The following is a 16,457-nucleotide window of genomic DNA, read 5'->3' as shown; positions in this document are numbered from 1 at the left end:
ACAGACCCATTGCCAAAATTTCAATTACACTGTATGGGTGCTTTGACTAGAATGAGGCACGGCCGGGGGAGTAGTCCCCTTTAACTGTAGGATGAAATTTGGTGTGATAAAATCTAGTTCATGTAATGTTACTTTATGATTCAAGACGAAACACGTTTTAAAAAACTTTTAGAACTTTTTTATAATCAAATTTGAATGAAAACTCTTAAAAAGGTAAGCCATGAAAGAGCTTCCCATTTAAAAAACAACATAAAATTAAGCACTTGTTATTTCATTAGGAATAGCAGCCTTCCAGATGATGATCTTGGAATATAAGTTTAAAAACTCTTAAATCAGTTTCAAATTTTATTTTTCATTCTAAGAGTGCATTCCCATAGTATTTAGATCGATCTATCCCCGTGGGGAGTCTCACTAGATTACTGTCAGATAATCCGGCTTAAATGTCCGTCCCGCCTACTACAAGCTGCAAGGGGGTAATTAACTTTTGTGCCCAGTCGGCTGACGGCTATTTAGCGTGAACCCCCAGGGAGTTAGGTCGATCTAGTTGGATCGGAATGGGGTCTAAGTCGGTAGCATCAAATTTTTCAGCAGTATGTCCTTGTGCACTTTTCTTGACCAGTAACAGCTAGAAATTTTAGAGAGCATTCACATCGAGAAGAGCCGAGGTCTAGCAAGGCCGAGACCTAAATATGGCGGACCTACATGAAAGGAAGACCGCGTAATCCTTTAATGGTCTCTCAAAGATATTCATTGAGGAACGCGTAATCCTTTAATGGTCTCTCAATGAATGTCATTACGCGGTCTTACTTTCATGTAGGTCCGCCATATTTAGGTCTTGGCCTTGCTAGACCTCGGCTCTTCTCGATGTGAATGCTCCCTTAGTCGCCCTGATGTCATAAGAGCCAGATGGTTTAAAAAAGGCACCTAACAGTAAAATCATCCAATATCCAAGCCTGTATATGCCAAGCCTTCGAGGTGAATGATATGAATTGTCTGTGCCACGTATTTCGTACATAAATATCATTTTAACCGAAATACTGTGTTCTTGAGTTTTCCTTGCATCGTAATAAATAAATGATATCTGCAGAGATACACTGAGCTTTCACGCATCAAACCAAGATATCACTCAAGGTGTCCACGCACTAATCTGTGTGTGTTTTAGCTGCTGGGGCATTTATCAGCGGGAATGCACTGATCCAAGTGCAGGACAGTCCCAGTGGGACACTGGCACTTAGCAGGGCCGCATGTGTCCATGCATGCCTCGCCCAGGTTGTCACAGGTTTTCGTGCAGGGCGAGGAACACTCTACCCACTCCATACCGCCGCTACAGGATCCTAAAATCAAAATCAAAATCAAACTCAAAAGCTATCTTATTATGTGAAACAGTATGGTGCCTGTCATTTTGAAATAAACAAGGCATCAAAAATTACAATTGAATTACACAAGAAATCAAGTTTAATACAGTTTCTAGTTACTCTAGAGCTTCTGGGCATAGCTGATCTCTCGTCCAAAGATAAAGGCTACTGCCCCTTGCAAACTTATGATATTATACCCACACCGATACTGCCCCGAACCGTCACAGTCCCTCCCAGTCATCGCGTTTTAAATGGCGTTTGGAATTTGTCAATTTCAGTCCCATTATTGACAGTTTGGATTTAGAATTTTAAGAGGTCTATTTTATATGACGCACTTATACTATTACGGAGTAACGATTCGGGTTGGTAACGATGTGGGGAAGTAACGATGCATGCGGGTGAAACACGTTTGTTAGCTGTAGCCACATAGTACAGGATTGCGTGATTCTAAATTCGACACCAGTTTCGCTGTTATCGACTCCATATTGGCTGTACAGCATGATGGTAATTTTGACACATCCATTAAACCCATAAGTAACACTCGACTCTTGTCTTATTTCACTCTGTCTTTACAATTATTTATGATCCTAACTGTTAATCCTAACTTATGTCATGAACTAAAAGCGTCCGCCTTGTAATGTGCGTTATCGTTACATATATGGCAGTGTGCAGGCGCACGCGTGTGGTTTAGGTAACACCAGTGAACCCACCTGCCGCCACCAAAGGGCTTGGCGTTGGACATTCTGCCTCCGAAATGCATCTGCCATCCTTTAGAATAGGTGTTGGATGGACACACTGGCACTGGGCCGGCGCACACATCTTTATGCAAATAGGATTTGGCATCTCACACGTAGCAGGGCACATTGAAGCACATGTCTGGTACTGCTGGCCGGGAATGGGGCATTCTGGAGAGAAATATGACATTGCAATTTATTATCTTGTTACACCATGTAATATTAACCACGTCATGATGAAAACCAACTCCTTTATTTCAAAGGCATTATCTAAATGCTGAAACAGCTCAAAATAAAGTGAAAACAGCAACTTACACAGAGAGGGAAAGTAATATCAAAAAAATTTAAATAGTTTAAAAAAAAAAGTCACTTTAAGCTTTGCAATTTGTGAAACATGTTATAATTACTTGAAAAAAGCAATATTATGATTTTACTAAGGTCGAAACACGAACTTCCAGCTGTGCAGCGACGAGGAAACCTCACCGTTATTTTGAGAAGTCATTTGACTTTCATCTGGGCAGGCCGACACACAAGTTCCATTGTGGAGATACGGGGAGAACTGTGAGCACTCACAGCCTTCAGGGCCGCACGAATTGGCGCACGCTGGGTAGGGGTTGTCGCAACTGCGCACTGCATCACAACTCAATGTGCAGCGTTTCCACACTTGGCCAGGAATCGGACAGGCTAGTAATGAAATAGGAGCGCAAGCACGGTTTACTCTAACTTTAAAACAATCTTCTTTAACAAATAAGTTAAAGGACTCATGAAATCTTGAAAAAAAGTTCTTCATCTAATAAAAAGTATTTCTCAAGAGTCCCCTGAAAGGTGCCTCTACATTAAATGGATACATGGTAGGACCCAATGTACATGTATTCTCACAAATTACATATCACTTAATGTGTTTTAATTATTTAACTCTCTGATATTTTATGGCATCATACCGTTTTGAAATATCCCTAAGAAAAGTAATTACACAGAAATAAATAAGCAATTTCATCCCCCAAAAAAACTAAATTAAAAAAAAAAACAAAACTATGCATTATATGATTATTGGCGTCCATCAATTCAAAACACGTTAGAGAATTCGTTCTTTATATTACAGTTATTCCATTACAAAAGATTAAATACCTGTAAAACATATGTTAACTTTGCAGTGTGCTTGCTATTTTATAATTTCAACTTTTAATATGTTCTAAATTTTGACAGAGCAAGTCTGACTAGGTGATCATGCTATTTATAGGTGTATGGGTGATAAATTAACTTTGACATGACATGGAATGTTTTTTACCAGCAGTAAAGTATGTGGATGACACTACAGTTTATGAGACAGTTCACCAACCATCTCCAAGGGAAATAGAACAAGGTGCCAAACCTACACAATCTAAAATTCCCATAGCAGCCTCAAACCTATATGAATGGACAAAACAAAATAACATGCTAATTAATCCTAAAAAAATGTTGAACTGTTTATCTATTTCAGTAAAAACCCAACTGTGCCTGATAACCTAATAATTGATGGTATAAAAATCGAACAAGTTTCACATGCCAAACTGCTGGGAGTTCATATCAGTTTTAATTTGAAATGGGACTTACATATAGAAAAAATTCTCTCAAAAGCTGCATCCAGACTGTATTTCTTATGCATGGTCAAACACGCTGGGGTGCCGAGATATGACCTCTTACAAATTTATAAAAGCTATCTCAGACCAACACTTGAGTATGCTTGTCAGCTATGGCATGCTGGAATTACCGCACAGCAATCTAAAGCCTTAGAGAACATCCAGAAAAGAGCTCTTCATATTATATACCCTGAACTCACTTAAAACGAAGCAATGGACATCACTGAATTACCTAACTTGAAATCTCGGCGTACTGACTTGTGCAAAAAATTATTTAATGAGATAAAACTGTGTACCCAAAGATTAAATCATCTTTTACCTAACACTCGTGTCATAGAAAAGGACCCCAGGAATGTTTATAGATATGTTTTACCAAAATGTCGGACAAAAAGATATAGAAACACTTTTATTCCATACTGTTTATATACATGTCAATGATCAAGGTCTATCCGTGAACTTTTAGCTTTAAAAAAAACAACGAATCACCATTTTTAACCTCATTATTGTTTTTATAATTTAGAATTTATCTTAAAGCTCTATTTTAATACTATATCTTTATACTTTTATCCATAAACATTCAATATATGTCTTATATATTGCAAAGAACACAATAAACCTTTATTATTATTTGACATGTAATCACGAAAATGTTTTGAGAAATGTACATTTCTTCATGGTGCAAAAAAATCCTTACCTGGTCTTACTGTGTCATCGCTTGCTGGCAGAACATTTTTATCCGGCATGGGTAAAACGGTCATTGATCCATCACCTTGGTTGTTATTTCCGTTAGTGCCGTGTCCCTGGGGAGGTTTGTGTGGCATGGGCATGATAACAACCGCTTGTAGCTGTTTGCAGTCAGCTATGGTAATACACTTGCCATCGTAAAGGATGGGCGCAGACTTGGGGCACTCGCATCGCGGTGGTCCACATATTCGCGTGTTACACCGTGGTTCAGGGTTTTGGCAGCTCGGAGACACATCACAGTTTGAGGAGCATTGTGTGTACACCTGGTTCTGGATAGGACAGGCTGCAGAACAGAACAATTAGAAGAAACCTTATGTACGTGATTTTGAGAATGTTGGCGTGCGTGGCCACGGCCTATTTTGCGGTGTGGCATACAGTTTATAATCTGTTTGGAAATTTGTTATTGTTATTTAAGCAGAATAATAAAAGAACGTATCGTCAGGTTATAATCATAATAAATATGTAAGAACCGAAATATATAATAATAATAATAATAATAATAATAATAATAATAATGACCCCTTATCGCCAAGGGCATGTCGTATTTCACTTCCTTGTCATGGGAAGTGTTTGATTAGAAAATGAACTGTTTGTTTAACTTTCATTAACCCGAAAACTTTTTAATTAATGAACATCTAAAACTACAAAATCTGCCGAAATTTCAAGATTTCCGGCTTGTGCTATTCTATAAAGTTGGTCAAAAACCAAGGTCTGTCAATGGTAAATAAAGGAAAAAAATCAAATTTAGAGGCGTGCTTCCAAATATTACTGCAGACAACTGATTTTAACCAACACACAGGCATTTCACCTTTATATGCTCAGTGTGCCGTTTTGCTACAGTGACTTTCTTCCTTCTAATGTACATTTTATTTCTCTGGCAATCAAGAGAGTATTTTACCATTTGAAGATGCTATCGGCTTCTTGACAGGGATTGGGTCAGCAGTCTCGGTGGAGACATCCGTTCTTTCTGCTGGAGATGGACATTCTGCAGCCGAGATGCACTTATTGTTGTAGAAGATAGGCGTGAACTGAGAGCACTCGCACCCTGGGGGTGGGCACGTGGTGTCTGTACACTCTGGATTAGGGTCCTCACATGTAGGTTTGCAGATGAAAGGACACTCCTTGTACACTTGACCCGGGGGGCATTCTGAAAAAAAAAGAGGCCTAAATAAAGTCCGTGGAAGTCCGTGGAAGTACAAGAGGGTGTGGTATGCCTGTCTGTTTGGGCGTTAAGCTAGACTTCACTGCTGGTTTCAGGTTTTCTGGAGCAGGCGAAAAGTATGTTATTTGAATCTACTGGAGATATGTTAATTGATTATATATAGAAAGCCCCTGTCTTTTTTATACGGATAGAAATAACTTTTCATCACCTGTAAACAAATTGTTTCTAAACGTACGGGTAGCTGAATAGTAGAGTTTATGAAAGTCAAAAGCAGCGGTCTGGGCACGAACTGCAAAAAGAACGGGGATTGTTTAGCTTGGGCAGTTGGAGTTCTCAGGGCAAGAAAAATATATAAATCAACCTGTCGGCGCTTGGTTTTCTTCTCTTTCCCTTCCACACTCCTCAGAGCTCTTGCACACTCCTGAATCAAAGTGAGGTTTCTCCGGAGGACATGCGCACTTTAGCTCCCCACATTTCTTGAGGCACGACCACAGGTGGATCTGCGGCTGGTCCCTACAAGTAGGCTGCTTACATGGGGAGACACACCTCTGCAAAACCTGTCCACCAGTGCATTCTGGTTGTATAAAAGAAAAAAAAAGAGAAAAGAAAAGACAGATGGTCGATTACTCTGTCAAGTGCACTTACAAGTAATCCTAGACTGAGTGATATGCAGAGAATTAAACGAATGCTTAGGGGCAATAGGGTGCATCCGAGATAGCCCAAAGTCTCGCGATGTGCCCAAAAATCAAGTGAGATTTAGAGGAGAGTGGAGTCAGAAACAATGGCAAACTTTCGAGTGCAGTGGGACTATGAATAAAAACTAACATAATTAATCAACGGATACTTTTTCTGGTCGTTTTCTCTTAAAAGCACCCAGAAATGTTTGCGCCAAATTGAATTTTACCTGAAGGAAAACCAGTTTCTCATACCCAAGAAAAATTGCTCGAAAAATAAATTCCTATATTCATTTGCAATTAATTGACGCATAAGTGAATTTATATTACCTGAAGGTGGCTCTTCCGTGCCTAAAAGATTAGAAAAAAATAGCCTTTATTTTCTTTCACTTACGAATAAAACAAGAAATCGCATTGTGAAGACACTATCGGTTAGCCATAGTGAATGCCGTAATTGAATTCTTTACTATACTGCAATGTGTCAATGAACAATGAGCAGTGCATAATGTACCTGTCTCTGAGCTGGTCTCAGCTTCAGGTGAAGAAAGAATGCATTCTGACACTTTGGGACACGGTGCCCGGATGCACTGGACGTCTTTTTCCACACACGTATGACCAAAGGGGCAGTCCATCGTCTGCAACGATAATACAGTCAGCCTTTCAGAAGATAACATATGCAGTTTGAGTTGATTGCAACTACGGGACTTTTGAGATCTGAAACGTACGTGTGTGTGTGTGTGTGTGTGTGTGTGTGTGTGTCAACAATAGCACCGATACATTTCTTAGCTAATCAATTATACGGTTTAGCGTATCTGACCATTGCATTGTATTGCATGATTACAGCCTTACTGCGCAAGTCCGTGCCGGTTGCAATTTGATTGGTCCTCCAATAGAAACTGCCCCCGTCGGCTGCCAGCGGGGTATTCCAAATACTGCAGCGTTGCCCTGAAGTGGGGTAAACTGTCCTCTCCCGCCAAAGTAGCTCACATCAGTACCTATCATTAAGTATGTTGATGAGAATATCAAATCCACACCTTACATTCTCTAATTTAGCCAAATACTTTAACTGACTTAAATTGCCTAAACAAAATACCAGTAGGGTTGATTTAACTTGTTTAAGTAAAATTTACACCATTTCAGAAAAAAGTGATGAAAAAGTAGTGATTTGCCTAAGAGAAAAAATTGCCAGCGCTACTTTGCATTTATGAATTAGCCAATTCGTTTTGGCCTAGTTTACCCCGTGTATTCCACCCGTTGTTATACTGTGTTTGAGTAGTGATCAAAAATCGGCGTTTCAGAGACAACGCGGGGATTGCATATACATATATGTTCACTCATAACGTCGTTTAGCCCACTATCAATCATCCGTCCATCTGCGGTCTTGTTTCAATTGACAGCCATTTTATAAAATGGCAACGCTTGTATTTTCAATTTAGACATAGCAAATGGTCGCACAATCAAGGTGCATACTTTATGGACAAAAATGCACATATCATGTGCATCTGAATTGTAACATTTATACATTGTTTGGTGGGATCATCTGGAAAAGGGGGGGAGGGGCATTTATTGCTGGTAAAATGTTTAATGCGTACATAAAGATAAACCTCATTTTAGATTTATAGTTACATAACAAGCGAGCATTGATTCCCTGTAACGCATATAAATCACAATAAGCAGTTTTATATGACTCAAAATCCAAAGGATAAACCAAATTAATCACTCAGCCAACATAAATAAGCTTTTAAACTGCATCTTCTTCAATATCCTGATTGTAAGCAAATATCAAAGTTTACTTATACTCATGTTTAATGTAGAATAGAATGATACGATATAATATATTGCCTATTTTTAAAAAAAGGCATTGACTACTCTAGAGCTAGGGTAGGAAACGAAGTTCGCCTACATTTGCCGTAGCTTTCAATCTGCTCACTATGTTGCAATACTAGTCGCAATACTTGTATCCAATACTTGTACAAAAATGTACAATCTATATTTCACATCTTACATCAGAACTGAAGCTGGATATTTAGGTCAGTAGAAGACTAGATTTTAGTAGAACTGTGCTGTGCTACATGTATATATCGTCACCTATCCTTCTTGTACGACAGCACAGGTCATATCATGGACGAAGAGAGGCAGGCAGTTAAATGACCCACAGACAATGGCATACCCTTTCACACGCTTTACTCATTTTTTCCAAATTGACAGCATAAGCACCAAAAACTCACTGGTCTGTGCAACTCCGCACTTTGCTTGACAAGCTGCCATGCTGACGAAATTGTTTGCGTTCCCCCCACAGCCACCATAGAGGAACGACTGGCATTGCTTAGAGGCCGTGTTGTAGCGGTACCTGGTCATATATCCATAGCAAGGGCCGCGATCAGCAGGCAGCGAACACTCTGAAACACGATTACCAGCCACAGCGTGTATTTAAAATTCCTACAAAAGTATAACTTAAATATTCTTCCTCGATGTCTCACAAGGATAGAGCCAAGGCTCTTATGAAAACCTCTATCAGTAAGAATGCAGAAAAGCGCGACAAAATGAGGGTCTTACATGATTATTAATGACTAACAGATTATTATTTATTTCGCCAGTGTTCACTGTTCACTGTTGCTCCCACAGCAAAGTAGTAACCCCATTGTGCTCAGTCATCTACTGTCCTATTTAAGCCTCTATCCTGCTCTCGATCAACGACCCCCCCCCCCATCGAATCATCTAATTATTCCCCATAGCAACACACTACAAATACTTCTATAGAAGTGATGATAGTCACAGTAACCTCCCTTGCCCCACCCCTTCCAATACTCAGCATACTTCTCGTACCCACAGACTACCACCACCTCTCATCCATGTCGTCATCTCGCAATTAATGGCAAAACACCTCCACTTTATTCAAAAGATAAATGTTGATAAGATTGACTTCAAATACTGATCTACCTCACCATCGTTTGCCCCCTAGGCCTCCTTCCCAACTTCGTGGGTACACCCTTCTTTACATCCTCTTACCCTCATGAATATCGTCAGATTATAGATATTATACGATGAAATGTTAATTGTTATTAGTGCATTCCTTACCACTTTTGGTGACGCACTTAGCTTGACAAGTTGCCAGACTGGCGAAATTGTTTGCGTTTCCCCCACAGCCTCCATAAACAAACGACTGGCATTGTTTACTGCCCGGGTTGTAATAGTACCTTGTCCTATAACCATAGCAAGTACCACTATCAGCAGGCAGCGAACACTCTGAAATATGAATATCAAAATATCAATGTGCATCCTGTGGGTTAACATGTAGGCCTACAAACATCTTAAAAGCAAACGACCATCTTTAGAAAGTGGTCATAAATTACATAACATCTATTCACTGAACAAATAGAACTTAAACATTAATTACGTTATTTTGCCTATCTTTAGATCAGATTCAATAGCTTTTACAAGGCGCCTTTAATACTCCATTAAGAACCATAATCAGAACGAAATGTTGTAAAAAGACTCAAATCTGATGTCCCTTCTGGGACTCGAGGTAGAAAACGCCTTATCCGAATGGTTAAAGTTATGTTGTAAAGTCCAGTGTGTAATTTTAATCGTAAGGTGTACATGTATATGAAACAGGGGATTTTATAGTACAAGTGGGATATAAGGTAGGATATTGGATTAATGTCTTGTTATTTCTACAACAAAACCAAGAAAACTGATTACCTAAACCACTGTCGGTGGTTGATTTCGACAAACAGGTTGATTCACACTCGCTTTTAGTTTTAAAGTTGTTTCGGGTACCGCCGCAACCCAAGTAGTAGAAGGCCATGCATTTCTGCGCCGCCGCGTTGTAGTAATACCTGAAGTGAAGCAATGTCAAAATGCAAGGGTATGCCTATGGATACTGTTATGAATAAAAGAAACACGTGAAATTTTGATACATTAACTGCTATGCATGGGACAGAAAATTGTCACACAAACAGTAATTTATAGACATTTGTTGCTGCAGCGATGCCGGATATTACTTCAGAGAGTCATCAATTGATCGGTTACGTACCTATACTCCCCCGCACCGATACTCCCCCGCACCGATACTCCCCCACTTCTTTACATCCCCGCACCGATACTCCCCCGCACCGATACTCCCTCGCACCGATACTCCCCCGCTTCTTTACATCCCCGCACCGATACTCCCCCGCACTGATACTCCCGCGTACCGATACTCCGCAAAAACACTACTCCCCCAAGGCATAGATTCCCTTGGCTTTGTAAACCCCATTCATAATTTACAACACTTTCTATAATGCTTTTTTTTTCAAGATGCACCACCCTCTTGGGACCTAGAGTTGACTAATTTTATTCGAAATATATTGGGAAAAATAAAGAACGTTACACGAAGTCAATCTCAGACTTAGTGTGCAGCTTGACAGTGCGTAGGTCTACAGCTCTTCCTTGTGATTTTTGAGAAATGTTTTTGCAAAATTAATTTCGTTCTCCTACTTTACTCAGTAGTTACTGTATATATATTGTACGGCCTTTTATTTATTTATTTATTTATTTTTTGATTTTTTTATTAACTTAAGGCAAAGTTATTTTTAATCTAAGATAACGCAGCTATGTCTTTTTTTTTCAGGCAACGATGAATTCGTAAAATTATTAAGTAATAAAAAAAGAAGTGCTAAAGCGCTTCGTTTTCTGTCTTTTTCCTCCAACCTTCTTTTCTGCTCTTTAAGCTTCTTTCCCTAGTCTTTTGAATCTGAATTAGATTAGAATCTGAACTGAGCAAAATTCAAAAATTTTGAAAATTGTTGCACAACGAAATTGTAGAGACACGAGCATGCGTCGTGAGCACGCCTTTTATACTCGCAGTCCTGTCGTGTTTTCGATTTTGTTCGTTATAAAGATGTGAGGGCGTGCGCCGTACTCAACACGCAAAGGGCTCTTTCTCCTTCATTTCTTGCGGCGTGCATCTTGAACCAGGGAAGTCTCACTTGCAAACCAATCGCAAACTCCTTAGAAAGGGAGCAAATTACGCTTACGGCCTCGCTGTTCGCAGATTATTCGTAGAATCTATTGGAAATGTTCAATATCCTCTGTACGTGCTTACATACGTGCGAACTCGAAATTTCGCATAAAGGACTTGCGTGGTACATGAGATTCTCCGCAAAATTTGGACTTAAACGGGTCGAAGATTTTGATCCACTTACCTAGACTGACCCTAACCTGTATAATTAAATGGAGGGTTGACTCTGTTACTCGATCCTCAGTTTCGTCAAAATTGCATAGGGGGAGTAATGATGCGGGGGAGTATCGGTGCGGGGGAGTAACGGTGCGGGGAAACAACAACGCGGGGGAGTATCGGTGCGGGGGAGTAACGGTGTGCGTATAACGGCAATTTTACAGGGGGTTTATCGATGCGGGGATCTATCGGTGTGGGGTCGTATCGATGTGCATAATGCAAAAATTTACTAAGGGGGAGTATCGGTGCGGGGGAGTAACGGTGCGGGGGAGTATCGGCATGACCCCAATTGATCGCAACTTCCGTTATTAAAGCCTAGATTACATTTGTCATGCGATGATATCAGGGGCTTCTAAAATAGTATACAAAACTCCACTGTGCCATTCAACATTTTTGTAACAGACTACTAGCACACCCTGTGGTCAGAGAGTACGATGTCCGTGCGGTGCTGGTACACTGCCCATGAAGCCCTTTTTCGTGCGTCGTATGTGCGGAGGCAGGCGGTGAAATAGTACGAAATCGTGAGGATTCACAGCCTCCGTAGCCTCTGCGATTTTGTCATGCTTAAACTTTTAACAAAATTTTTCAATTGTAAGCCCGTATGCCTAATCACACCGGCATTTTTCGCAACATTATCTATGAAATACCGGATCACAGATAACTTTTTTTATTTTTACTAAATATTCAAAGATGTGCCTCTAACGTATTCAGTGCATCTTTCTTTTGTGACCAGAGATTAGACATTTTTTGTGTGGAATAAATGTCATCACTTAGCTGGATTTTAGTGTAGAGTAGTCACTCAGAGGGATTGTAGAAGTGACTGGTTGTTTGCCTGATGTACCGATAACGCATCGATCTTCAAGGAGGCCGCACATAAGGCAACTCCATCGAGACTGAAAAGGTTCGTGCCGTTACGTATACGATTTCATCGGAAGGCACCAACAGCAAATGTAATCTAGGCTTTAATCGTGCTAAGCCAAGGAAGAGAGCAAAGTTGTGAAAAATAACAGCTTGGCAACAATGTACGCCGTAATGTGGCAGAATATATTAATCAGGGTATGTCACTCATTCCAATTAGCATTAAATGCCCGATGTATATAGTGCAAGTATGCGAAGACAAAAATGTCCTTATGAATAACATCATATAATCATACAGCGGCGACAAAAGAAAATGTGTTTCAGCTCTCCTTGAGAACTCAACTCTTCCTTGCATCACCCTTACCTCTGTCCAAACTGTTGCGGGCACCATGACCCCAAGCTGGTGGCTTCCTCACACTGTCCTTTGGTGGGCGTCGCACTCCTAACACCTACCACATGGTAAACAAAAGCTGCTGAATACAAACTCTGCATCCCACTGCTGCCATGATTTAGTATTCATGTACCTCGTAGCTAAATTTTGTTGGTTCATTAAGTATCTCCACATTCATGAATTCATAGAAGGAGTTTAAATCTTGTTAAATTAATGTCAAACGGCGTAAGGCAAATATACACTTTTTGGAAAAGTGGTACAAATCTAGGTATTTCTAAGACCAAATTTGTTGTAGAACACGAATTCGTCGAAAATCTTTTGTCTGCAATCACGTCTGGAAGCTCAAAGCCTAAAAGATTGCACTTGACACCAAAATAACATATCACTTTGCATTGACCAAACACATTGAAATGTGGATAAACGAATCATTACGTCTTTTCCTACGCTTTCAATGTAAAAAGTCAAAGCCGTAAAATATACAGACATAAAAGCAAATGATGATGCACAAAAAGGTAATTTTGACAATTTCGATGCAATTTTACATGATGCTTAAAAACAAAATCAACACCAAATTTTAACGAGTTTAAGCTCGATTAAATTAAATGGTAGATGTGGATTGGCCCATTTGACATTGAAATAGGTCAAAGTGTCAAATTTGAGATCATATTCAAAATGTCCACATCCCATAATACCTTCGGTTTGGGAGATAATTAGCATTTAATTTCAAAATAGCATTACTTTTGGAAAAACGATCAAGCTGATTTTCAAATGCAAACTGTACGTTATTAATTATCATCACCTCTGTAAATTTAAAGGGAAAAGGCCGAACGGATTCCTACTTATCGTGTTATCACTGAAAATGCAAGAGCGACGACAGGCGCAAGTGATGGCTCTTTGTTAAGACACGATGTGTCTGTACATAAAAAGTGATAGAATTTAAAATAATTCAACAGATAGATAGATATATGGGTTATAATCAATGTAACCTACATCTTGCTCCATAAAAAGCATCATCCACACATGTTGTTCCAAGCCTACATCGCAGCGTCTGAAATATGTAAATTATAACGTTTGTCCTGTTTAGTAAAACGTTAGTCTTAAATGCGTTCAAGGATGAAGACGGGGTGGGGGGAGGGGGGGGGGGCAGGAACGTAGCTATCATCTTAACCAACAAAGATATAGCAACATGCTGCATATAAGTGAAAAGCTAATTTCAACAGCTATTCATTTTATGTCATTATTTCACTGCGTAATAGTTACGTAAGGTTAGTATGTTTACTCAGAAAAAGATGCCAAAACTAAGAATTTCCAGTCCATGAAAGATTACATTTATTCGTTAGATCTAAGCTGTGTGTGATGGAATATGCTCAAGGATTTAATAATACCAGCTTCATTTTCAAACTATGAGTGTTTCTGTTATGGTAGAAGTATCGTTAAAGTGGTATTTTCGTAAATTGTGACATATTTGGTAATTCAGCTCATATCAAGAACTTGAAACACATTTCTGTTGATGCCAGAGGAGGCAAATAAACTAAGCTATCTAAACCTGTGTCTGTATAGTGGACTTTCAGTTTTAAGAGAATAAAAATCAGTTTTAGAAAATCTATTAAGCGTTATATCTCCTTACGTAACCACTTTGTAATAAAATAATGAAATGCAATGAATAGCTGTTGAAATAAGCTTCTTATCAATATGCCGTCTTCATCCTTAATTTGTTTCGATGAGCTGCATTGATATGGTTATAGATGGGCATCAATTTGCACGGATTATACTTTTAGTATTGTATTAACTAAACCAGTGCATAAAAGTTAATGAAGATGACTTTTTTTTCCAACTTCATTACATTGGTTCTTTATTTATTTTAAATGAATTTTAAAACATCTCTTATAGTGGTCAGGATTAATTTAAGAAAACACTGTACGAATTATGTCAGAGCTGTCTTTCTTATACTTCTTAAAGATGAAGGTATTTTATATACCAGGCATGTGTTCCTTGCGTATGCTCCAGTGTACGGCCTGTAAGCAGAGTTGTAGGGGCGAAGGCCGAAGGTATTATACGTCCACTGGGTACTGCTTAGAGACAGCACCTGTAGCGTAGAATAAAGGCTAACCATAAACATACTTACACATTCATGCACATTATCTAGAAGATTGTTCTTGTTTCCCCAGGATTCTATTTACTAACGTTTTAGATATACTGATCACTAACTTTGGGGAAAAATATGAAATAGCTACATTTCGTTCTTATCATAAGGCCATGCTTCAGGCCGAATGATGCTCTTGTGACAATAGCGAAGCGTACCTGTTGCATAAATTTTGTTTCAAAGCAAAGGTACTGTCCTATCACACCTAGCGCATATGAAAAAATTGCCCATACGCAAGGGCCTCGTTAAACATGCGCCGTACACGTTTCGCGTACGCAGAAAACGATGGCATTTCCCGGAGGGAGATAAAATATTAAGGACACACACACACACACACACACACACATTCATACGCCACTTGTCACTTCATTTCAACAGGGCATTTTCATACCCCTAAAGTTGTGCGTATAATCGATGGCACAAACTAAAGTTTTACGAACCTCTTTACACGAGGTGTGACAGCGACTTAAGTGATTATATCACTGAAAACGTCAGTAAACACTTGTATGTCGACAAAAATTATGCAACAAATTATTGTAAATATAGCTTTAAAAATATCAATCAGACTCGCAAATTGTTGGACAATATCAAACATAGTCTTTATAAAGTAGCCATTGTACCAGAAAATTTTATACAATAAAATTCGAGAGTTGCATCATTCGTACAACATTAACAAGCCTTCAAATGATACCTATCTAGAGTTATATATCTTTAGTGAATATTAATGCAAACGACATATAAAAAGGTGAATTTTTGAGAAAATTCTTGTTTTTCCAAACATTCAGAATTTAGGAATACTTACTTGTGCCAGTGCAAGTATTGTTAATGTAGATTTTCTGGTCATTCTGGTATTCTGCCTTGGTTAACTTTCTATTTTATCGACATCCACGGATACCAAAGCGATTTCCCTGTGTCTGGCCGCAGACGCACGTATTCTTAGTTCATACACAGCGCTGGTTTTATAAGAAGTTGTTCTGATGTGAGAATTTTTTACACTTTTCTTCAGAGAGACAATTCCCGTACGGTTTCACAGGTTTTCATACAATTAATGTTCAAAATATATTTCCATTAACTGTATTATATCCTCATTGGTTGCTGTATTGTGTGAACATACCTCTATACAATATTTGGACGAGCTTATCACGAGCAAATTATATCCTTGTGGCCACTAGTGGTATCTGAAGCATGGATGTCTGTAAATAACTTCTTTCATGTTATCTTTGCGATACGCATTGTTTCCACGCGAATCACGTCTTGGGCCAGTGAACCGCTCAGATAGGAGCGTGACAGATTCCCTAGTGTTCGACACTGAATACGAACTAGTGCTTTCTTGTGGTACCTTGCAAATTTAACAGTTGTATGTGCCCCAAATGTACAAAAGCCCATCACTTATGCTTAAATAAAAAACAGGACTTAATATAAAAATAGTCATTATACTAAGAGTCCAATTTATGTAACCATGTCCACTATAAGGCCTTAATTTATTAATTATCTATTTATTTTTTTTAATCAAAGAATTAATCATTTTATAAAATTATTCAACTGTAGAAATTTTCTGC

At 39.0% G+C, this 16,457-nt stretch overlaps 1 protein-coding gene across 4 annotated transcripts; it reads right to left on the bottom strand.

Moving 5' to 3' along the window:
- Window positions 1-332: 332 nt before the first annotated feature.
- Window positions 333-16,142, bottom strand: LOC106169564 (uncharacterized). 4 transcript variants are annotated; one of them, XM_013549052.2, is made up of 16 exons: window positions 15,701-16,138; window positions 14,734-14,841; window positions 13,746-13,803; window positions 12,729-12,813; window positions 9,991-10,127; window positions 9,367-9,534; window positions 8,517-8,687; window positions 7,138-7,283; window positions 6,800-6,923; window positions 6,619-6,639; window positions 5,976-6,188; window positions 5,351-5,599; window positions 4,403-4,735; window positions 2,573-2,773; window positions 2,066-2,260; window positions 333-1,334 (listed from the first exon to the last, which is right to left on the bottom strand). In XM_013549052.2, the coding sequence occupies exons 1-16, from the start codon at window positions 15,740-15,742 to the stop codon at window positions 1,159-1,161; spliced, it is 2,427 nt and encodes an 808-aa protein (XP_013404506.2). In that variant the 5' UTR covers window positions 15,743-16,138; the 3' UTR covers window positions 333-1,158. The 4 variants fall into 4 exon arrangements, with proteins under 4 accessions (XP_013404506.2, XP_013404507.2, XP_013404509.2 ...); XM_013549053.2 differs by lacking the exon at window positions 6,619-6,639 and having other exon boundaries at window positions 15,701-16,142; XM_013549055.2 differs by lacking the exon at window positions 8,517-8,687 and having other exon boundaries at window positions 15,701-16,142.
- Window positions 16,143-16,457: the final 315 nt, after the last annotated feature.

This window comes from Lingula anatina, chromosome 7, assembly GCF_051362555.1.
Source record: "Lingula anatina isolate TDL-2025a chromosome 7, LinAna3.0, whole genome shotgun sequence".
NCBI lineage: Eukaryota > Metazoa > Brachiopoda > Lingulata > Lingulida > Lingulidae > Lingula > Lingula anatina.
Note: the sequence above shows the minus strand (reverse complement) of the source record. Positions and strands in the feature narration are given on the sequence as shown.